Genomic DNA, 25777 nt, shown 5'->3' with positions numbered 1-25777 from the left:
TTTTGTGTATCTGTTAACAAGATGTGAACTAAAGTAATTGATTCTTCACTTTACTCCCTTTCAGCTTATGAAAGTTTTCATAGGAACACTCTACTATTGGAGTGTAATTATTTATATACTTACACTTTTTAAACTCAACTGTCTGAACTATGCATTAATTATGTATGTAGATATAGAATATAGGCTAGGGAAAATATCATAAAATTCCATGTCTTCTCAAAATTAAAAAATAATAAGCAATATCTTACATCAGCATTTTATTACTTAATACTACAACCACTGGTAAAATCATATCCTAAATCGACAGCCACTGCAACACAATGAGCCCCACAGAGACAGCACCAGGGCAAGTGAGATGGGCACTGGATGACTCTGTGACTCACAGAGGAAAAATAAATGAACACGGGAAAGGATATCCTAAGAGACCAAGAAGCATCATCGTATGCATTCTTTGGGCAAACTTGCCAGAAGGAGCACAAGAAATACCCAATCACCTTCTCAGAATCTTCCAAAAAGTGCTCAGAGAGATGGAAGACCATGTTAGTTAAAGATAAAGAAAACTTCGAAGACATAGCAAAGGCAGACAAGGCCCTTATAACAGAGAAATGAAAACCTACACTCCTTCTAAAGGGGAAATAAAAAAGAAGTTCAAGAATCCCAATGCACCCACGAGGCTGCCTTCAGTTTTCTTCTTGTTCTGCCCCCAAATCCCAGCCTACCCATTGGTAACATTGCAAAGAAACTGGGAGAAATGTAGAACAACATTCCAGCAGGTGACAAGCAACCTTACGAAAAGAAGGCTGCTAAGCTGAAGAAAAAAATATGCAGCAAAAAAAGGGAATCATCAAGGCTGAAAAAGAAGGAAAAGAAGGAAGATGAAGAGGATGAGGAGGAGTAGGAAGTTGAAGATGATAAGTAAGTTGGTTCTAGATACTTCTTGTCTAAAAGCTTTTAACCTCCCTATGCACAACTCACAACCTACTCTTTTTAAAGAAAAAAAAAAAAACTGTAAAGCTGTGCAAGACTTGTTTTTAAATTCTATAGTGTCTTTTTTTTGTATATTAGCATACTACCAAATGTGTCTTTAGCTAGCCCTGTCCTGGTGGTATTTTCAATAGCTACTAACCTTGTCTTGTACATTATGGGGGTTGTAAATTGGCAGAGAAATTTAAAGTAGGTTCTTGTTGTGCACAGCAAAAATCAGTTATATATAGGGATGGTAGTTTTATCATCTTCAACTGTCTCTGATGCATCCTAAATGAATTAATTGTTGTTCTCTTAATTGCATACCACTTTGTAACCACAAAAATAAAAAGTTGCAGTTGTTCTGTTGACATTCTAAATGCTTCTAATACAACTGTCATATTAGAAAAAAAAACATACCCTAAATCAATAGTTTATTTTAGATAATGTTACCTGCTCCACAAAATAGTTATTCTTTTAAAATTTATTTTTAACAAATAATTTATTTCACATGTAGTTACTTAAATCCTTAGGAGTTACTTTTTTCTGAAGTAGAAGCATGCCTTTTACAGTAAGATAGCTCATGATTTGCTCCTTGAGGGCTTTATTTTAATAAGGTTCTTCTGCAATTGGGTGATGACAAAGTTTAGGTTTGTTGGGATTATTTTTCAGCAGCCAATCAGCTAGCCAAATCTATGGAAAAAAGAAAAAAAAAACCCTTATGTTAATTAACATTTACATATTTTCTTCAATATATACTATAGCAATTTAAAACTCAAACAGTTTCATGGTCAACTAATCTTATGACAAAGGAGGCAAGGATATACAATGGAGAAAAGGCAGCCTCTTCAATAAGTGGTGCTGGGAAAATTGGATAGCCACTTGTAAAAGAATGAAATCAGAACACTCCCTAACACCATACACAAAAATAAACTCAAAATGGATTAAAGACCTAAATGTAAGGCCAGACACTATAAAACTCTTAGAGGAAAACATAAGAAGAACACTCTTCGACATAAATCACAGCAAGATCTTTTTTGATCCACCCCCTAGAGTAATGGAAATAAAAATAAAAATAAATAAGTGGGACCTAATGAAACTTAAAAGCTTCTGCAGAGCAAAGGAAACTATAAGCAAGACGAAAAGACAACCCTCAGAATGGGAGAAAATATTTGCAAATGAATCAACAGACAAAGGACTAATCTCCAAAATATATAAACAGTTCATCCAGGTCAATATAAAAAAAACAACCCCAATCAAAAAATGGGCAGAAGACCTAAATAGGCATTTCTCCAAAGAAGACATACGGATGGCCAAGAGGCACATGAAAAGCTGCTCAACATCACTAATTATTAGAGAAATGCAAATCAAAACTACAATGAGGTATCACCTCACACCTGTTAGAATGGGCATCATCAGAAAATCTACAAACAATAAATGCTGGAGAGGGGGTGGAGAAAAGGGAACGCTCTTGCACTCTTGGTGGGAATGTAAATTGATACAGCCACTGTGGAGAACAGTATGGAGGTTCCTTGCAAAACTAAAAATAGAGTTCCCATATGACCCAGCAATCCCACTACTGGGCATATACCCAGAGAACACCATAATTCAAAGAGACACATGCACTCCAATGTTCACTGCAGCACTATTTACAATAGCCAGGACATGGAAGCAACCTAAATGTTCATCAACAGATGAATGGAAAAAAAGATGTGGTACATATATACAATGGAATATTACTCAGCTGTAAAAAGGAATGAAACTGGGACATTTGTAGAGACATGGATGGACCTAGAGGCTGTCATACAGAGTGAAGTGAGTCAGAAAGAGAAAAACATCATATATTAACATATATATGCAGAATATAGAAAAATGGTACAACCCAACCGGTTTGCAAAGCAGAAATAGAGACACAGATGTAGAGAACAAACATATGGACACCAAGTGGGGAAAGCGGGGAGGGTTGGGGGGAAATGAATTGGGAGATTGGGATTGCCATATATACATTACTAATAAGAAAAAAAATACCAGATTGTACACTCTAAATATATTCAGTTTATTGTCTGTTAACTGTATCTCAATAAAAGTTCTAAAAAAAAAAAAAACAGTTTCTAAAATCCCTTTAAGAATAATAAGAAAATGACCATTAAACATTGAAACAATAAATTTTACATTAGGAAATATTGTCAAGTACAGAATCAAATTGGAAAGGAAGGTAAAACTATGTCCATTCACAGATGACATGACCCTATTATATATAGGCATACCTCTGTTTATTGCACTTTGCAGATATTGCTTTCTTTTTTTTACAGATTGAAGGTTTTTTGATCACTCTGCAATGAGCAAGATTATTGGTACCATTTTTCCAACAGCATTTGCTCACTTTGTGCCTCCATGTCATATTTTGCTAATTCTCACAAGATTTCAATTTTCTTTATTATTATTATATCCATTATGGTGGTCTATGATCGTGATCTTTTTTTTTTTTAATAAATTTATTTATTTATTTTATTGGCTGTGTTGGGTCTTCACTGCTGCGCATGGGCTTTCTCTAGTTGCGGCGAGCAGAGGCTACTCTTCCTTGTGGTGTGTGGGCTTCTCATTGCAGTAGCCTCTCTTGTTGCAGAGCACAGGCTCCAGGTGCGTAGGCTTCAGTAGTTGTGGCACATGGGCTCAACAGTTGTAGCTCACAGGCTCTAGAGCGCAGGCTCAATAGCTGTGGTGCATGGGTTTAGTTGCTCTGCGGCATGTGGTATCTTCCTGGGGCAGGGATCGAACCAGTGTCCCCTGCATTGGCAGGTAGATTCTTACCCACTGCGCCACCTAGGAAGTCCCTGATCAGTGATCTTTAATGTTACTACTGCAAAAAAATTATGACTCCCTGAAGGTCCAGATGATGGTTAGCATTTTTTAGCAATAAAGTATTTTTAAATTAAGTTATATACATTGTGTTTAAGATATAACATTATTGCAACTTAATAGACTACAGAATAGTGTAACCATAACTTTTATACGCACTGGGAAACCAAAAAATTTGTATGACTTGCTTTACTGCAATACTTGCATAATTGTGGTGGTCTGAAACCTAATCTGCAACATCTCCATGTTTTACATGCCTGTGTAAAAAAATCCCAAAGAACCTAAGAAAGCTACTAGAGACAATAAAGGAATATGGCAAAGTTGTAGGTTATGAGATCAATACACAAAAATCAGTTGTGTTTCCATATATTAGTAATGAATGATTCAAAAAGGAAATTAAGAAATCATTTTCATTTATAATAGCCTTGAAAAAAATATCTAGCAATAAATTTAACCAACTTGTGTCCTGAAAATTATAAAACATTGCTAAAAGAAATTTAAAGACCTAAATAAATGAAAAGACAACCCATGTTCATGGATAGAAAGATTTAATAATGTTAAGATGCTAAGATGTGAGTACTACTCAAAGTGATCTATAGATTCAACACAACCCCCATCAAATTTCCAACAAACGTTTTTGCAGAAATGGAAAAGACAATCCTCAAATTCATGTGGAATTTCAAGGACCTCCAAATAGCCAAAAAAATCATGAAAAAAAAAATCAAGTTGGAGAATTTTCCAACTTTGTTCTTCCCAATTTCAAAATCGTCTATAAAGCTACAGTAATTAAAACAGTGTGGCATGTAGATATACATGTAGATCAACAGAATAGAATTGAGAGCCAGAAATAAACCCATATATATACGGCCAATTGATTTTTGACAATGGTACCAAGGTCATTCAATGTAGAAGATAGTCTCTTCAACAGATGGTACTGAGAAACTGGATTTCTACATGCAAAAGAATGAAGTTGGACCCCTATCTGACACCATATACAAAAATTAATTCAAAGTTAATCAACAACCTAAACCCATTAAAATCTTAGAGGAAAATATAGGAATAAATCTTCATGACTTTGAATTTGGCAGTGGATTCTTAGATATGACACCAAAAGCATAAGCAACAAAGGAAAAAAAGAGATAAATTAGATTTTGTCAATTATTAAAAACTTCCATGTATCAAATGACATCATTAAGAAAGTGAAAGGACAACCTATAGAGGGGGTGCATATATTTGCAAATCATATAAGGGTTTAAAATCTACAACATATATAGAACTCCTACAACTCAATAACAACAACAACAACAAAATTAAAAGTGGGCAAAGAATATGAATGTGAATAGACATTTCTCTGAAGAAAATATACAAATGTCCAGTAAACACATGAAAAGAGGGTCAACCTCATTTGTCATTAGGGAAATACAAACCAAAACCACAATGATAGGCCATTTCATATCTAACAGGATGGTTACAATTATTAAAAAAACAAAACAACAACAACAAAAACAAACAAACAAAACAAAACAGAAAAGCACAAGTGTTGGCCAGCAAATGGAGAAACTGGAACACTCATACATTTCTAGTGGGAGTGTAAAATGGTGCAGCTGCTGTGAAAAACAGTTCAGTGGTTACTCAAAAAGCTAAACTTAGAATTACCATATGACCCAGAAAATCCACTCTTAGGTATATACCCCAAAGAAATGAAAACAGGTACTCAAACAGATACTTATACACTGGTATTCACTGCAACATTATGTACAATAGCTAGAAGGGAGAAACAACCCAAGTATCCATCAACAGATGAATGGATAAACAAAATATGATATATACATATACAATCAAATATTATTCAAGTATAAAAGTGATGAAATTCTGATACATGCTACTACATGAACGAACTTTGAAAGCATTATGCTAAGTGACATAAACCCAGTCATGCAAAAACCGAAATATTACACAATTCCACTTCTATGAAATATCTAGAATAGGCAAAATCATGAAGACAGAAAGTAGACTAGAGGTTACTAAAGACTGGGGGGAAGGAGGTGATAGGGAGCTATTGCTTAATGGTTACAGAGTTTCTGTTTAGAGTGATGAAAAAGTTTTGGAAATAGGTAGTGATGATGGCTACACAACATTGTGATTATAATTAATGCCACTGAACTGTACACTTGAAAATGGTTAAAATGGCAAAGTTTATCTTATTTATATTTACCACCAGAAAACCAAAAAAAATTAAGTATATACAGAAGCACTGAAAATAATGTTAAAAGCAATTGTTTATTGTGGTACTGTTGTTTGAATATACAGATCCATGTAACAGAATACATGCCCACATATAGAATTTAATGTGTGATAGGGACTTCTCTGGTGGCACAGTGGTTAAGAATCTGCCTGACAATGCAGGGGACATGGGTTCAATCCCTGGTCTGGGAAGAGCCCACATGCCGTGGAGCAACAAGGCCCATGTACCACAACTACTGAGCCTGTGCTCTAGAGCCTGCAAGCCACAACTGCTGAGCCCACATGATGCAACTATTGAAGCCCTCACACTCTAGGGCCAGTGTGCCACAACTACTGAAGCCTGTGGGCCTAGAGCCCATGCTCCACAACAAGAGAAGCCATTGCACTGCAACAAAGAGTAGCCCCCACTCGCCAAAACTAGAGAAAGCCCACACACAGCAACGAATACCCAATGCAACCAAGAAAAAAAAAAAAGAGAATTTAATGTGTGATAAATGAGGCTTCATAAATCAATGTACAAGGACAACTGGTCAGAAAAAAACCAATTTAGATCTTCATCTTGTGATATATACAAAAGTAAATTCCAGAGGCATAAGAAAGTTAAATACAAAAAAAACTAGAAGAAAACAAAAGTGGATATTTATCAAAACGTTCAATGGGATAGAACTTCCTAAACTTAGATAGTAAAGTAAAACTCACAATGAGAAAAAAAGTCATGGTTTAACTTACTGAATATTATTTAAAAGTTAAACAAAAAGGGAAATATTTTTGCAGCAAATACAACAAAGGTTGATGTAACTAACATATAAAGAGTTCTTTACACCTATCCTTCTCAAACTATTTCAAAAAACTGAAGAGGAAAAAATGCTTCCAAACTTATTCTATGAGGCCAGCATCACCCTGACACCGAACCAGACAAAATACCACCAAAAAATAAAATTACAGGCCAGAATCACTGATGAACATAGTGGCAAAAATCCTCAATAAAACATAGAAAACTGAATTCAACGGTACATTAAAAGAATCATACAGCATGACCAAGTGGGATTTATTCCAGGGATGCAAGGATGGTTCATTATCTGCAAATCAATCAATGTAATACACTGCATTAACAAACTGAAGAATAAAAATCATATGATCATCTCAATAGATGAAGAAAAAGCTTTTGACAATATCCATTTACAATAAAAAGTCTCAGTAAAGTGAGTATAGGGTGAACATACCTCAACATAGTAAAGACCATATATGACAAGCCCACAGCTAACATCATACAAGAATGTCCACTTTTGCCACTTTTATTCAGCATAGTATTAAAAGTCCTAGCCACAACAATCAGACCAAAAAAAAAAAAAAAAAAGAATCCAAATAGGAAAGGAAGAAGTAAAACTATGTGTTTGAAGATGACATGATACTATACAGAGAAAATCCTGAAGACACCACCAAAAAAAAAGTGTTAGAACTAATAAATGAACTCAGTGAATTTGCACAATACAAACTTAATACAGAAATCTGTTGTGCTTCTATATACTACCAACAAAAAGAGAAATTATGAGATCAATGATATTTATAATTACATCAAAAAAATACCTAAGAATAAGTCTAAGGAGGTAAAAGACCTGTACTCAAAAAATTATAATACAATGATGAAAGAAATTGAAGACACAAACAAATGGAAAAATATGTCATACTCATAGATTAGAAACATTATTACTGTTAAAATGATCATACTACCCAAGACAAGATTCAATGTAATCCCTATCAAAATATCCATGGCATTTTTCACAGAACTAGAACAAATAATTCCAAAACTTGTATGGAAACACAAAAGACCTTGAATAGCTCAAACAATCTTAAGAAAATAAGAACAAAGCTGGAGGTATCACATACCTTGATTTCAAACTATACTACAAAGCTACAGTAATCAAAACAGTATGGTACTGGGGGCTTCCCTGGCAGTCCAGTGGTTAAGACTCTGCACTGCTACCACAGGGGGTGCGGGTTTGATCCCTGGTCAGGGAACTAAGATCCCACATGCCATGTGGCATGGCCAAAATAAAATAAAATGAAATAAAAAACTAAAAAATGAAACAGCATGGTACTGGCACAAAAAGAGACACATAGATCAATGGAAAATAAAGAGCCCAGAAATGAACCCATATATATGGTCAATTAATCTATGCCAAAGGAGACAGAAAATTCAATGGGGAAAAGACAGTCTCTTCAATAAATGGTTTTGGGAAAACTGAACAGCTACACACAAAAGAATCAAACTGAACTACTCTCTCAAACCATATACAAAAATAAACTAAAAATGGATTTAAATGTAAACAGGAAACCATAAAATTTCTAGAAGAAAACACAGGCAGTAGGCGCTTTGAAATCAGTCTTAGCAATATATTTTTTTTAAATTTTATTGAAATATAGTTGATTCACAATGTTGTATTATTGACAATATATTTTTGAATGTATCTCCTCAGGCAATGGAAACAAAAGCAAAAACAAAACAAAACAAACAAACAAAAACAACCAAAAAACCCAAATGGGGACCACATAAAACTAAAAAGGTTTTGCACAGTGAAGGAAACTATCAACAAAATGAAAAGGCAGCCTACTGAATGGGAGAAGATATCTGCAAACAATATATCTGATAAGAGGTTAATATTCAATATATACAAAGGACTCATACATCAAAAACAAAAACTGAATTTAAAAATGGGCAGAGCACCTGAATAGATATTTTTCCAAAGAAGACAGGCAAGTGACCAACAGACACATGCAAAGATGCTCAACATCACTAATCATCAGGGAAATGCAAATCAAAACCACAATGAAAGATCACCTCACATTAATCAGAATGGCTATCATCAAAAAGAACACAAATAACAAATGTTGGCAAGGATGTGGAGAAAACTGAACCCTGGTGCACTGTTGATGGGAATTGATCAGCCACTACAGAAAGCAATACGGAGGCTCCTCAAAAAATTAAAATCAGAACTACTATAAGATCCAGGCATTCTGCTTCTGGGTATTTTTTCTGAAGAAAACAAAAACACTAATTTGAAAAGATACATGCACCCCTATGTTCATTGCAGCATTATTTAAAATAACCAAGATATGGAAGACACCTAAGTTAACAGATGAACATATTAAAAAGATGTGATATATGTATACACACACAGTGGAATACTACTCAACTATAAAAAAAGAAGATTTGCCATTTGCAACAACATGGATAAACCTAGAAGGTGTTATACTATGTGAAATAAGTCAAAGAAAGGCAAATACTATGATTTCACTTATACGTGGAATCTAAAAACCAAAACAAATGAATAAAAATAACAAAACAGAAACAGAGTCACAGACACAGAGAGCAAACAGGTGGTTGCCAGAGAGAAAGGGGCTTGGGGATGAGTGAAAGAGGAGAGGGATATTAAGAGGTATAAACTTCCAGTTACAAAATAAATGAATCACAGGGATGAAATGTACAGCATGGGGAATAAAGTCAACAATATTTTAATAACTTTGGTGACAGGTGGTAACTAGACTTATCATAGTGATCATTTTGTAATGTAAAGAAATATCAAATCACTATGTCATGCACCTGGAACTAACAGTGTTGTAGATTAATTATAATTCAATAATAAAAAAGAAATTCTTACAAAACACCAACAGATAAGTGAACAAAAGAGAGATAATTCACAAAGGAGGAAGTACAACTAAACACAGGGGAAAATGTTTAACCTCACCAGGGTGTGTGTATGTGTGTGCGTGTGTGTGTGTGTGTGTGTGTGTATGTGTGTGTGTGTGTGTATATATATATGGAAGTTAAAACAATTGAATTATCATCTTTCATCCATTTTGCCTCTTATCAAGACAGTCCCACTCCCACTCCAGTGTTTTTAACTTGTATATAACACTTATGTGGATGTGGTGAAATGGAAATTATATACTGGTGATCACCATGTAACTTGGGACAGCCCTTTAAGAAAGCAATATGACAGTATGTGTTGTGACTAAAAATATTCACACTAGAAATAATAATGCAAAAAAAAAAAATTTCTGAAAAAGAAGAATAATTGAAAGGTTTAGAACTACCTGATTTTGAAATATATTACAAACCTATAACACTTAAAGCAGTGTGGTACTTATGAATGAACATACATATAAATGAAATAAACCAAAAGAAAAAAGAAAAAAAAAAAAGAAAGAAATCCACTAAATGCATGCAAGAACTTAGTATATATTAACAGTGGATTTTTAAATCTATGAGGAAAGCACATACTGTTCAATAAATGGTTTTGGTCAATTGAGTAATCAAGTGGAAAATAAAATGTGGCTCCCTACCTCACTCCCTAAAGCAAAAAAAAAAAATCCAGATGATCAAAGACATATACATGGGGGGGGGGGGGAATATTAAAAAGCACCAGAAGGCAGCATGAGAGAATGTTATTTATAATCTTGAAACAGAAAATCTTCTTCAAATATGACAGAAACTCAGAAGGCATAAAAGAGCTCAACAAATACAGCTACATAAAAATTAAAATATACCATGAAAATAGTCAAAAGACAAGTGATAAACTGAGAAAATCTACTAACAAACAAAAGGTTAATTTCTTAAACATAAAGAGTACCAATACAGCAAGAAAAAGATCTAGATGACCAAGCCCTGGCAAATGGACAAAGGGTGTGAGTAGGAAGTTCACAGAAAAGGAAATGCAAATGGCTTTAAGTAGCATATACTAAAAGATATTCAAACTCACTCATAACAAAAGAAATATAAATTAAGTTACAAGATACCATTTTTCACATATGAAATTGGCAAAAAACCCACAAAGCTTGAAAAAACATCAGGTACTCTTGTTCATTTTTGATCAAAGTATAAAATGGTAAAACCACTACAAAAGTAATTTGGCAATATTTATCCAAATTAAAAAAGCACATATCAAAAACATCAAAATAATATTCATTTCAGCTCGGTATTTTCATTTGTAGGAATTTATTCTATACACATATGGTATATTGTCAAATGAATGAAGATATTCACTGTAGCAGTTTATCATAACAAAAGAGTGGAAACAACCTAAACAACCATCTATATGTGACTAATTAATAACTTGTAGGGAATTCCTTAGCAGTCCAGTGGTTAGGACTCTGCCCTTCCACTGAAGGGGGCATGGGTTCAATCCCTGGTCAGGGAACTAAGATCCTGCAAGCCGCGCAGCCAAAAAGAAAAAAAGAAAAAAGAAAGAAGTAGAAAATCCATAAAACAGAATGCCATAAGCTGTTATTTTAAAATGGGGCAATTTTGTTTATAGTGCTACTTAATAATTTATAATATATATTAAGTAAATAAGGTAAAAAGTGCCAAACAGCGTGTTTAGTAGCTAGCATTTGTACCTGTGTTTTTAAGTACATATAAATATATATGCTTATCTATGTATAGATTTTCTCTGAAAGTAACAATGACTGACTCCAAGGAACAACTGGGTGGCTGAGGAAGAGGAATGGAAAGGAGAGTTACTTTTCACTATATATCCTTTTGGAACTTTTAAATTTTATACCATATTCAAATACCACTTGTTCAAAAAAATTAAACAGTTAAAAAATAAGTTCTTTAAGGGCCAACAATTTTTTTAATTTCATGTTTTGAGTGATAATGTGACTTTTTGATCTCTTTTCAAATGAAATAATCTGTGTGTGAAAAGCTTTATACTCAGAGATGTTTATTGTTACAGTATTTATAATAGCAAACAATTCAAACAGCAAAAGAATTGTAAAGTTAACAAAAGAAATATGTAACTATTAAAATAATTTCTATAAAATATATACTTAAATATAACAATATTTATGGGATATGTGTTTATATATAGTGATATATGAAAATAAAACCTGAACAAAGAAAAAAAAAAAGACTGGATTAGTTTCATTGGAGATACAGGCTTTAAAAAACAAAACAGGGACTCCCTGGTGGTGCAGTGGATAAGACTCTGTGCTCCCAATGCAGGGGTCCCAGATTCAATCCCTGGTCAAGGAACTAGATTCCACATGCATACTGCAACTAAGAGTTCTCATGCCACAACTAAGGAGCCCATGTGCTGCAGTAACTAAGGAGCCCGAAAGCCCCAACTAAGGAGCCCTGGAGCCACAACTAAGGAGCCTGTCTGCCGCCACTAAGACCTGGTACAACCAAATAAATAAATAAGCATTAAAAAAAAGAAAAAAACAAAAACCAAACTAGTAATAGCGCAGCTAATGTCTGAACACTTATGTACCAGGTAATTTAAGAATTTTACATGCACTAATACATTTAATCCTAACACTATCCCTACTAGCTAGGTAGGTATTAATATATCTACATCTTACTGATGAGAATAAAGAGACTCAGAGACAGGTTAGGTGTCTGGAGTCAGAGTTGAATCCAGGCAAGATGACTTCTGAGACCATATTCAGGGAATGGAACCAAGGGTATCTTTTTCTTTTCTTCTTTACATTTTTCAGTGGTTTCAAGTTTCTTACTAAATAAAAATACACTATTTTCACAATGAAAAAGTTATTAAAGAAATAAACTGTCAATCTTTTTCTTTTGTAGTAAAAGTGGTAATGTTAGTGAGAAAGATTAAATCTTTTGTCTTTTAAAGGGGATTCCCTTTGAGAATGCTAACAAAGGCTAGAGATATTATTTTGGTAAGGCTGCTATTAAAATAACCTTCCCTGATTATCTCTGAGACTCTTCAGATGGGTGGGAGTATCGATAAAGAAGGACCCAGGCTGACAGTTGGCCCTGGACAATCATCCTAGGTCCTCATACTCAACCGTTCTTCCATCTGAATGAGTGATGTTGAGGCATCTAGATATGTGAATAAATGTTTTCTATTCAAAAAATTTAGATATGAGAAACAAAAATGTTGAACAAAATTCAAGTATAGGCCTAGTTTTATCATTTGATTATATAAATTATACATGAAAACAATGCCCAGCAATTAAAGGATGCAATGATTGAAAATGTACTTAGGAAGAATGTTTTTTAAGAGTTAAAACACAGCAAGAAAATAAGGACAGTTGACCCTTGAGCAACATAGGTTTGAACTGTGGGCGTCCACTTACAAGGAGATTTTTTTTAAGTAAATACTACAGTACTACACAATCCACGACTGGCTGAACCCAAGATGCAGAATTGCAGACACAGAGGAACTGAGGATATGAGGGTATACTCTAAGCTATATGCCAGATTTTTGACTGTGCAAAGGGTCAGTGCCCCTAACCCCCATGCTTACTCAAGGGTCAACTGTAATCAAAAGTTACACAAAAAGAAGTATATAAAATGTATATAAAATAGTTCTTGTAAATGACTCAATATGCTTAAAAGAATAAAATATTTTAACTATGAAAACTATAGTTTTTCTTTAGTATGAATAAAAAGATTTCTTACAAACGGATCTGCCGGTTTTTGCTTACAAAGCTCTGTGAGTCCTTTAAGCAGAGCTGGCGTTACATATAAATTTAAATAGTCCTTAGCAGCTTGTCCAATTGGAATGGGCTCAACGATCACTGCAAATACAAATGTATTCCCATTAAAACTAACATAAATGATGAAATATTATACAGTCATTATAAACGACACCTTCAAAAAAATTTTAATGGCATGAGAAATAGTCTTTTTTTTTTTTTTAAAGGAAGCAGAACTAGGTAAATGGCATAATAGTTTGTTCAAAAACATCTAAGCACAGACATACAGAAAATAATACATCAAAATGCTAATAGTGCTCACTGATTATGTTTTCAACAATCTCCTTTTCTGCATTTACATTCGCATGTTTTTTACAGTAAATATATAATGGACGATGTTATGAAAAAGAAAAATATGAAGAATTTGTATAATCTAGATTAATTCATCACAAAAATTAACTCCTGTCAACAAAATGGTAAGCACTTTGCAAAGTGGTACAGATACAAGGGTGAATAGTACATGCTTCTTGCTCTCTTACAGACTACTGAATATACACAAACATTTCTATAATAGTATGTATTAATATTCCTGCTCTTATTTTTCAGGTTTTAAAATAAATTATGTAAGATTTAGGGAAATTTTAGTCTTTTCAGCTTTGTTTGAACACTCTGTAGGTGAACCAGACTTTCAGTACAACAAAAAATATATTTCTGCCAAAAAGAAATGTGTAAGTCTACATAGGTCTTTTGAGGTTGATCTCCATCAATGTGCTACTTTTCATAAAGATGAGAAAGCTAAGCTAGTAGTCTCATGTGTTCAGATCTAAATCCTCATTGGCCCAAGGGAAAGGAAGGTGGGAGGATAATTTCTATATGACTGTGTATATGTGTACAGGCTCAGCCTCAATGAAACAAAGACTGACAATGGGAGTCATTTGCCAGGATGCCATCAAAAGCTGGGAGAAGTCTCACAGGTCTTGGGTCACAGGTTCCTTTCCTATCAATCTCATTATAGTACCCTTTACTGCACTGATTACTGTAATAATTTTATTTTGCTTATATAAATATTTGTCATCTGTCTCTTCTACTCTGTAAGACCATGTTAAGACCATGTTTGTCATGTTCACTGGTCCCAGGTCCTTTTATATTATTTTAAAAATGAAAATCTGATTATGTCATTCCTATCCTTAAAACACTTCACTGATTCCTTACTGCCCTAATATTCAAGACAGAATTCCATACAATGGCCCACAGACTATGCTATGTGACCTCTATTTACCTCTTCAACCTCATCTTAGTCTCTTCTTCCGTATCTTTCAGTTTATGTGTGTGCCATGTGCCACATTCTTTCCTGCTCATGACTTGAGCATTTGCTGTTCATCACCTAGAATGTTCTTCCCTTTCTCTGGTTAATCACTATTTATCCCTTGGATCTCAACTAAACTGTCACTCCTCAGTCAGGCCTGTCTTATTAATAGTCTAATTGCTGTATAGCACTTACCACACAATAACTATGCAATTGTTATAATAACTATGCAATTATATAGGTAATTATTATTTAATGACTATCTTCTGAACACTAGACTATAAAACTCCATGGGAGCAGAAACCTCATCTATTTTTTTATAATTTTGTTTAAGTTTTATTGAGGTATAATTCACTTATCATGAAATTCTCCCACTGAAGTATACAACTGATTTTTTAAAAACTTATAATTGTGGGCTTCCCTGGTGGCGCAGTGGTTAAGAATCCACCTGCCAATGCAGGGGACACGGGTTCGAGCCCTGCTCCAGGAAGATCCCACATGCCGCGGAGCAACTAAGCCCGTGTGCCACAACTATTGAAGCCTAGAGCCCATGCACCGCACCTAGAGCCCATGCACCGAAACAAGAGAAGCCACAGCAATGAGGAGCCCTCGCACCACAACGAAGAGCAGCCCCTCGCTCACCACCACTAAAAAATAAAACCCACACACCGCAAAAAAGACCCAACACAGCCAATAAAATTAATTTATAAAAAAAAAAACAAAACAAAACATAATTGTGTGATCCTCACAATAATCCAGTTATAGAAAACTTCCATCACCCCAAAAATGTTTCCTTGTACTCATTCGCAATTCCCCACTACCACTCCAACTCCCAGCCCTTGGCAACCACTGAGCTTCTTTCTGTTTCTAAAAACATCTTTTCTGGACATTTCAGACAAATGGATCATATAATATGTGATCTTTTGTTCCTGCATTCTTCTCTTAGCATATTTTGAGGTTCATCCCTGTTTGTAGCATGTATCAGTAGTTTGTCCTTTTAATTGCTGAGTAGTATTCCACTGTATGGCTGTGTGGTTATACTAAATGTTGTTTATCCACTGGTGAAAAGTTGGATTGTTTCCGGTTTGGGGCTATGTTAAATAATGCTGCCATGACTAGTCACATGTGTTTTTAAGTGGATTTATGTTTTCATTTCTCTTGAGTGGGTAGATTCTGCTAGGAGTGGAACTGCTAGTGGAGTTACATGTTACATGGATGTTTTAACATTTTAAGAAATCACCAAACTGTTTTCCAAAGCGACTGTACCATTTTACAATAATGAAGATCCTAGTATCTCTATATCCTTGTCATTGATTATAGCCATTCTAGTGGGTAAGCAGGTGGAGTCTCATTGTGGTTTCAATTTGCATTTCTCCGATGATTAATTATGTTCAGCACTTTTTAAAGTGCTTATTAGCCATTCACCTTCTTTTGTGAAATGCCTATTCAAATCTTTTGCCTGGTTTTTAATTCAGTTGTTTGTCTTATTATTGAGTTGTAAAAGTTCTTTGTATATTCTGGATACAAGTGCTTTACCTGATATATGATTTGCAAATATATTCTCCCAGTCGGTGGTTTATCTTTTCATACTCTTAATGATGGCTTTTGAAGAAAAAAAGTTTTGAATTTTGATGTAATCCAATTTATCAATATTTTCTTTTTCAGGTCATACTTGTGATGTCACATGTAAGAACTCCTTGTTTAACTCAAGGTAATGAAGATTTTCTATATTTTCTTCTAGAGGTTTTTAGCTCTTATGTTTAGGTCGATGATCCATGTTGAGTTAAATTTTGTGCGTGGTGTGGACCAAGGGTCTAAGTGTTTTTGTTTTTGTTTTTGCATGTGGATATCCAGTTGTCTCTGCACCATTTGAAGAGACCACCCTCTCCCCATAAAATTGTCCAGGCACTTTTGTCGAAAATCAATTGGACATAAATGTAAGAATCTACTTCTAGATTCTCAATTCTGCTTCAATGATCTTTATGTCTGTCCTTATGTCAGGACCATACTGCCTTAATTACTGTGGTTTCATAATAGGTTTGGAAATCAGGTTAGTGGAAGTCCTCCAACTTTGTCCTTCATTTTCAAAATTGTTTCAGCTCTTCTAGATCCTTTGCAAATCCATATAAATTTTAGAATCAGCTTTCAATTTCACATAAAAGCATGCATAGACTTTCATAGGGATTATATTAAATTTATCGATCAATTTGCAGGAAACTGCCATCTTGACAATATTGACTCCTCTGATCCAGGAACAAAGGGATGTCTATTTATTTAGTTATTCTTTAATTTCTCTCAGCAACATTTTGTGCTTTTCAGTGGACAAGAACTGTACTTCTGTTAAATTTATTCTCAAATATCTTATTATTTTTGACGTTATTGTGAATAAAATTGTCTCCTTAACTTCATTTTTGGATTATTTCTCTATTTTTGCCAACAATTTATTATTTGTCTCTGGCCGTTTATCATTTGGAAGTTGGAGGACTTCCACTAAACCTGATTTCAAAACCTATTATGAAACCAAAATAATTAGGACTGTATGGTCCTGACATAAGGATAGACAGTAAAGATCAACGAAGCAGAACTGAGAATCTAGAAGTAGGTCCTTACATATATGGTCAGTTGATTTTCGACAATAGGGCTAGATGAATTAATGAGAAACTAAAAAGTGTTTTCATGTTTCTTACATAGATAAACTTTTGTACTTTTTAAAGTTTTTTCATGGCATAATTTATATACTTCATTGTATATTTTATTTTTATAGACTTTTAAAATCCAATCATCTTGAAAGAGCAGGGACATTTTATTCACCATTGTATTTCTGGCATGTAGTAGTTAACTCAATAAATTTGCTGAATGAATGGAATATAGCAAAGCTTTGAATCAGCTATCCTTATTAAAAAGGAAGGGAAGAGCACTAGCTTTTTCAAGGATTAGAAATATGTCTTAGAATGTCTTTATAACTTTCTTTAGTGACTCATCATATAGGGTTTTGCACATAGTTCCTGACTGACTGCTAAGCAAGAGGGAGCTCATATCATAAACTCTGAGAACTTTCTCTTAAGAACTTCACATTCTCACAGCAAGAGATCTGTGCTGTGGTAGGTAACTGATCATTTATATTTACCCTACAACTGCTGCTTCTCAAATGTTTAACTGTACCTAGAGGATTAATTAATGGGTAAAATCAAAAGCAATCTAAAATAACAGTTTAAGGATATAACCCTATCAGTAAGAAGAGCTTCCAAATATATCTTCTACTTAAGATAAATGAGTTTTTAACTCTATTATAGTTAAAAGCTAAGGAAGAAAAGTCTAGTTCACTAGTAGGACTAAATCTAAAGATCTACCACATTAAAAAGACATGTCACGTTTAAGATGTGCTCCAAAATAATATGGAAGCAGGAGAAGTAGGAGCAGGGGTTACAGATGAAATAAGACACCTAAATCAACTATACTTCAATTAAAAAAAAAAAAAAAGACTGACCAAAAAAATTTTTGAATCTGGGTGATGGGTTCATTAGGGGGTTATTATACTATGCTATCTGCTTTTGTGTAATACTCCACAATAAACAGTTCCACAGAAAAAGATATCTTAATAGGATGAATACAACAGAAATTTCTGTCACAGTAAGAATAAAGTATGTAGTAGGCAAATCCTTTTGTGTACAGATATCCTTAAAACAGTTTTTGTCTATTCAAACATCTGAACTTTTAAATCTCCAAGACAAGTTTCAGTTTTCTTAGAATAAATCTTCAGCAGAAAATACTGAGAAACAGGTCTAAATTACTTAGAGAAAAAAAAAAGCCAAAAAAAAAAAAAATCAAAGATGCCCAATGTTTTGACTTTTCGTTATAATGAAAATCACCAAATTTCCTTTCTGCTCAGAAAATATTATTGAAAATAAACTAAAAACTTCAGTGCTGTTCCTCATAAAAGGAATTACAACACAGAAGAAAAACCCTAAATATGTCCAGTCCAAGAGAAAAGAAAGAAAAAAAGTAAACTCTTCTCAAAACATTCCCTAGAGGTCACAATTTAGTTCTGAGAAAAATGTTGAGTTTTCTATTCTTGGCTTCAAGTTCTTAAGTAACTACAACTTGAAAATATGACAGAATATATTGGAGAAAAATCCCGTTATCTTCCTTCCCAGTTATATCTCCAAAATAAAAGAGAAAGCAAACAATAAGTACATGCAATTGACTAATTACTCATCTGTAACTCACCTGCAGGAAACATGAATCGAATTTCTCTCTCAGCTGCAGCAAAATCATTACTTCCATGAAGTGCATTCCTTAGCTCATCTGTGCCATAAATTGCCCTTAGACTAAAAGCAAGTTAGAGATGCTGACCATCCAATCTGACATTCTTTACTTTTTACATATGCATTCTACATAGGAATTTTACAGGAGCATCACCATTTCTCACATATGGAGGTTTTAATCTATTTTTAATTTAAGCATAAATCTATCTACATCAGGGTCAAGTATATTTAAATCTTGGGAGGGATATACTGGATATACTGGAAAAATAGGAGTTATCTAGGTGAAAAAGAGGTGTTGTTTTTGTGACAACTGAAAAAGCAATGCATTTTCAAAAGTGCAAAAACTCAATGTCCTCTGGTTTCCAGACATTAATGACAATGCTGAAAACCTGAGTTTCTGGTCCTGTATTACCAATATTCTATAAAATACCATACCAATTTTCCCATGAAAAATCCTACACCAGTGGCACTGAAAAATAAGGCAAGTCAACCATAAATCAAACATTTTTTGAGACTTATGTGGTATTTGATATTAAAATACACATTTAAGTAGTTAAAACACAAAATGGACCTCCCTCACCCAGGCTTCCACCACCACCACCACCAAAAAAAAAAAAAAAAAAAAAAAAAATCAGGTTATTTAGGAAAACTTTCAAATTAAAGGAAATTCCTATTACTGTGAAATGAGATTTTTTTTTTTTCATTTTCATAGTTGGGTTCCATGTCTCCCCTAGTAAGGTTACCTGTCTGGATGTGTCTCCTTAGCTACTAAGCTATTACTTGGTCCCAAGAGTTCTTTCCAGTAAGAGATGGCTTGATGTCTAGCTAATATCATGGCAACAAGTGGTCCAGAACTCATGTAAGCTGTTAAATTGGGGAAAAACATTTTCCCATACTGTTCCACATAAAAGTTACTACAGTGCTCAGGGCTGAGATGTAGTTTTCTTCTCTAAAAGAGAAATAAAGTCAACAAAAGCATTATTGACAGTTCAGTAATACCACATTAAGTTGTCAATAATTTGAAATTAGTACTAATCTGACCACAAATTTGAGATTTATTTTTGTATTATGAACAAAGGGCAAGATAAGAAAGTTAAATGTAGGCTGTAAATAAGAATTATTTAACCTACTTACGAAAAACCATTCCTATTTGGCAGCCTCCTTCAATATATGGTATGTTAATGACAAATTAATCATATCTCCTTCTTAAAGTAAAAACACACCAATCATCAATATTTTGTTAATACATACCTTGTATAAAGTAACAAAATTGGACTTTAGAATATTCCAAATTAATCTTTCCCTATCTATTTGTGATATTTTCCTATTTATTGTGAAATTTTCCTACATTATTTTAGGGAGCTGGCCTCATTATGGTATTTAGAAATAGCATGCAGTAAACAAGTTTTTCACTTGAACATGAAAGTTGTATATTCTTTAATATGCCATTTATTTATTCTGCCATAAATATGTTGATTCACTATGATCTTAAGAATAATTAGCATTGTTTGTTAATTTGAAAGAATATGAAATGTTTGGGACAAATAAATATTAATTTTCTTCACAAATGAGAAACTACATGAATTATTAAATTTTAAAAAACCATAGAAGCTGAGTCAGTCATTCTTTCAATTAGAAAGTATCATGTTTTCCCTAAAAGCAGCTATTTGAGTACATTTTAAAAAATCACTCCATTACCACTGTTTTTCAGTTCCACTAAAGGTAGATTATGAGGGAAAGGACTCAAAATATAATAGAGGGATTCAAAGTAGACATCAAGGAAAACTCACTGGAGTAAGGATGATGAGACATGGAGATAAATTACTAGGTGAAGCTAAAAATCCCCACGATTAAGGCAGATATCTATCTTTCTAAAATGGGTTAGATTTTCCTAAGAGCACAGTGTGAATTTTACCAAGTGACCTACCTCTTAAAAGTCTCTTCCAAAACTATCATGTGTCTTCAGGTTTCAGAAACTTGATAAAATTGCTTGGTTTATAGAGAGGAATCTAAACTGCCCAGAGCAAGAAGCTTGGAAAGATGCTTACTAGGTAGGTCAGCACGTCTATGAACAGGCTCTATTGGACAAACATAACATTCTCACTTGTCAAGGATCATCAGTTACAGTACTATATATATATATAAAAAAAAGTGCTGATATCTGTTCTCATATTAAAATTCATATATTCAAGAAATAGAAGAAATTTGAGAAGTTATAACAGTGCCTGTTTTAGTATAATCCTTGGTTATATTATTTAAAATTAAGATATGCCAGTATTTGTGTTTCTTATGCATATTGGTTTGAGTATCTTTTTTTGTTGCTGGGTTAAAAAATAAAAATCTCATCTGTTGCATTGTAAACCCTTATCTGCCACACACCCGTTAAGAAGCAAGGGAAGCTATCTTCCACAGGTATGTTAGCTAATGCAGCATAATTTTAAAAATTAAGGGCTCATCTTAAACTAAAATTGATACTGAACCAGTGACTCCATCATTGCCTTAAAATTAGATCAGATAAACTTTTTTAGAATTTAGATTAATATTTTCACAAAGAGGGAATTCCCTGGTAGTCCAGTGGTTAGGACTCTGTGCTTTCACTGCCAAGGGTGTGGCTTCGATCCCTGGTAGGGGAACTAAGATCCCGTAAGCCGCGGTCAAAAAATAAATAAATAAAAATTTAAAACAACAACAAAAATGTTTTCACAAAGAGGAGAGATTATTCAATAATACCAGAAAAGGAATCAGTAGTTTGCAACACAGGAAAGACTGCCACCTACTGAAAGAATACACCATTTTTAAGGAGATTTTTCCTAGATGGGACAAGAAAGCCTCAAGTTCAAGAACTCCCAACTATAAGAAAGCCTATTTTTAAAGCATACAATACAAAGGACAAAAATGATTCCACCAACATGAGATACCTGGAACAGCAAAGTCATAGAGACAGAAAGTAGAATAGTGGTTACCAGGGGCTGGGGAGAGGGCTAAACAGGGAGTTAGTGTTTAATGGGTACAGAGTTTCAGTTTGAGATGATGAAAAAATTCTAGAGATGGATAATGGTGATAGCTGCACAACAGTGTTAAGGTACCTAATGCCCCTGAACTGTATGCTTCAAAATGGTTAAAAAGGTAAATTTTATGTTGTGTATATTTTATCACAATTAAAACAAAAAGAAGGCATTCTTTGGTTTAAAACTTACTGCTGACTAGGGAAAGTGATAAATATTAGCATTTACACTGCTTTTTTTTTCCTTAACACGAAGTTTTAATTTATAATTATCATTAGCTGCTTAATTATTAAGTTTTTCACTAATTCTTTTCAAAATATGGATTTAAAAAACAAATTGGAAACTTTATCTTACTTGTATACTTTGTTTTTGTCTCTCTAAAATTAATGAGTAATATACTTACAGGGTTAAAAAAATTCAAAGCAATATAAAAAGGTTTAAACTGAAAAGTCTCATTCCCAACCTTGTCCTAACCAAACCTGTTCTTCCTTGCCCTCAAAATGCAACCATTTTTTAATGTTTATCTCCTAGTTTCATTTTGCAAATACTGGCAAACATGAATATATATTACTTTCTCTCTATCACAGAAAGTAGTAACACATTGTTCTGCATCTTGCTTTTTTTCATAATAAGACACACAGAGGTTCCTCATTATTCTTTTTATAACTAGTTGCATAGTATTCAACTTGATGGATTCGCCAGGGTCAATTTAACCAATCTTCTACTGTTGGGTTGTTTTCAATCTTTGCTTGTAAATAAACAATGCTGCAAAAAATAACCTATATATACGTCACTTCATAGTAATACATGGGTTACAGAAGAGATTCTCAGAAGCAGTACTGCTGGGTCAAAGTGTAGATGCATCTGTAATCTGACAGATAACTGCCAGATTCCTTTCCATAGGGGTTATGTCATTTACTTTTATATTCTTGCCAGATGGTATCTCAGCATCATTTTAATTTGCTTTTTTTCTGCTTAGAGACTGAGCATCTTTTCCTATGTTTAAGGAACATCTGTTTTTCTTTTTCTGTGACCATCCACATGTACTGTTCATTTTTGACTGAATTTTTATCCTGTTCTAAATTATATATTAGGGAGATTAGCCTTTGTGATATGAGTTACAAATCTTTTTTCCAAGTCTGTCATTTGTGTTTTGACTTTGCTTATTATGTTTATTTGGTGATGTGTAAGCTTTTTATGTTTATATCTTTATCAACCTTTACTTGTACAGTACCTAGTCTTTAAAAGTCATAGTAAAGGGCTTCCTAGGTGGCGCAGTGGTTGAAAATCCGCCTGCCAATGCAGGGGACACGGATTCGATCCCTACTCCAGGAAGATTCCACATGCCACGGAGCGACTAAGCCCAAGTGCCACAACTATTGAGCCTGCGCTTTAGAGCCTGTGAGCCAAAACTATTGAGCCCATGTGCTGCAACTACTGAAGCCCACGCAACTAAAACTGGTGCTCCGCAACAAGAGAAGCCAGGGCAATGATGAGCCAGCGCACCACAACAGAGAGTAGCTCCCACTCACCGCAACTAAAGAAAGCCCGCGCACAGCAAAAAAAAGACCCAACACAGCCAATAAAATTTAAAAATAAATAAATAAGTAAATTTATTTTTAAAAAAAGTCATAGTAAAAAGGCTCTCCCCCTCCAAGAATAAAAAGAAATTCAGCCATTTTTCTTCTAGTTTATATGGTTTTTTAATATTTAAATCAGATCCAATTGGAATTTAGCCTTGTATATACAGTATAATACTTGAATCTTTTTTTTAAAAAAGGCTACCCAGTTTTCCTAATAACATTTAAAAGTTCATCTTTACCTGAATCTTTTAATTATATTAAATATTTCCTTATACTTTCCTGCATTACTATTCCCTGTATTTCCTGTATCATCTCTACCCTCAGCCTCCACCTAGCCTTCTAAGTTCATCCAAAAACCCATGCCTCTCTGAAGAGTTGTTTTCTCCTTTTTTAAAGACTCAATAGGCAATATGACACTGTATAAATATGAGAATAAAAAACTGAAATGTCAAATAAAGATGGTACAAAAAAAGGAAGATTAAAAATATTTCATTCTATTTGATAATCTTTTTTTAAAATAAATTTATTTATTTATTTTATTGGCTGTGTTGGGTCTTTTTTGCTTTCCGCGGGCTTTCTTTAGTTGCGGTGAGCGGGGGCTACTCTTCCTTGTAGTGTGCGGGCTCCTCATTGTCGTGGCTTTTCTTGTTGCAGAGCACAGGCTCTAGGCACGTGGGCTTCAGCAGTTGCAGCACATGGGCTCAATAGTTGTGGCTCGGGCTCTAAAGCGCAGGCTCAATAGTTGTGGCACACAGGCTTAGTTGCTCCACGGCATGTGGGATCTTCCTGGAGTAGGGATCGAATCCGTGTCCCCTGCATTGGCAGGCGGATTCTTAACCACTGAGCCACCTAGGAAGCCCCACTATTTGATAATCTTTAACTTTATATTCATTTTCAAAACTACCATCTGCAGAACAAGTATAAGACTTAAAACATTTAAACATTTGTAAATAACTGAAAAACAAAACAAAACAAACCATCCAACAGTCAAGAGGAGACCAAGTAAATAGACTGTGGTTAATCTGCACAGAAGAGTATTACACAGAAATTAGGAAGAATGAGATAGATTCAGATGTAATGATCTGGAACGCTATCTGAGGGACTTTGTAAAGGGGGTCAAGGAGGGATTGTCCTACTATATGGGGGAAAAACATTTGTAAATGCATAGAAAAATCCTGGAAGAAAAGGAAGGGTTAAGTGGTTGCCTCTCTGGAATTTGGGACTTGAGGTTGGAGAGGAGAAACGGAAGGAAAGGAAATTTTACTTCTCATTTTACATCCTTTTGAAGTGTGAAAAAACTTCCGTAAAATTATCACATATAACTTTTATACTTAGAAGAATAAACCTAAATCTCACACTAAATACTAAGGATCTAAATGGGCTAACACATTTACATAAACATTTTTAAAAGTAAAATCAAAGGTAATCTAAAATAACAGTTTAGGATATAACCCTACGAGTAAGAAGAGCTTCCAAATATACCTTCTACGTAAAGTGAGTTTTTAATTCTATTTTAGTTAAAAGCTAAGGAGGAAAAGCCTAATTCACTACAGAGGAAAAAAAAAACGATCATCCTGCCCAGAAGTTACCTGAACAATGGTGAATCCAGATCTGAGAATAATATCTTGTATCTCCTCCTCTTTGTCAACAATATCTGGTTTGATAATGGCCAGAGTCTTTTCTATATAGATCTGAGGTGGGGACATGGATAGCTCCATTCTGGCTTTTCAGGGTACAGTTTAAGAGATTCTTGACAGGTATCAACTGCAATGACATGCATCCCCACCCCAAATTTAATGTAACTGTAACTAAACAGCATTATCAGGTACTTGATTTTATTAATTTATAAAGCTGGAAACTGTCATATCTTTTTCCACAAGCAGTGTCTCAACAGTACGATTTCCACTCTGGGTTTTCCTAAGCGCTTTTATCGAGGTGGAGACACCAAGGGGCAAGGTGAAAGCCTAGGACCCTGGGGGCCCAGGAGTAGACTAGGTCCGCAACTCTCCGCGCCACTCAGCGGCCGGCCCCCCAGGGACGCTTAGGGTCAGGCCCGGTTGGAAAGTAGAATTCCTAACCCTCTGTGGGCTGCACCCCCAGATTCTT

General features: G+C 34.3%; 1 protein-coding gene and 1 pseudogene across 1 annotated transcript; one reads left to right on the top strand and one right to left on the bottom strand.

Annotated features, from left to right (window-relative positions):
• The first annotated feature begins 320 nt into the window (after nucleotides 1-320).
• LOC130843758 (high mobility group protein B1-like) lies at nucleotides 321-919 on the top strand (annotated as a pseudogene).
• Nucleotides 920-1398: 479 nt separating this feature from the next.
• Nucleotides 1399-25389, bottom strand: NME5 (NME/NM23 family member 5). The gene is made up of 5 exons (XM_057710636.1): nucleotides 25261-25389; nucleotides 19827-20032; nucleotides 19046-19146; nucleotides 13496-13614; nucleotides 1399-1656 (listed from the first exon to the last, which is right to left on the bottom strand). The coding sequence occupies exons 1-5, from the start codon at nucleotides 25387-25389 to the stop codon at nucleotides 1573-1575; spliced, it is 639 nt and encodes a 212-aa protein (XP_057566619.1). The 3' UTR covers nucleotides 1399-1572.
• Between the last annotated feature and the right edge of the window lie 388 nt (nucleotides 25390-25777).

Source organism: Hippopotamus amphibius, chromosome 1, assembly GCF_030028045.1.
Source record: "Hippopotamus amphibius kiboko isolate mHipAmp2 chromosome 1, mHipAmp2.hap2, whole genome shotgun sequence".
In the NCBI taxonomy this organism is placed as follows: domain Eukaryota; kingdom Metazoa; phylum Chordata; class Mammalia; order Artiodactyla; family Hippopotamidae; genus Hippopotamus; species Hippopotamus amphibius.
This window is presented reverse-complemented; position numbering and strand designations above follow the sequence as displayed.

Coding starts and splice junctions, on each gene's coding strand:
- NME5 (XM_057710636.1), bottom strand. CDS start 25,389: ATGGAGCTATCCATGTCCCCACCTCAGATCTATATAGAAAAGACTCTG. Junction 19,147..19,826: donor AAGGAGACACATCCAGACAG/GTAACCTTACTA, acceptor ACTTGCTTTTAG/TCTAAGGGCAATTTATGGCA. Junction 1,657..13,495: donor AAAAACCGGCAGATCCGTTT/GTAAGAAATCTT, acceptor TTTTTTCCATAG/ATTTGGCTAGCTGATTGGCT.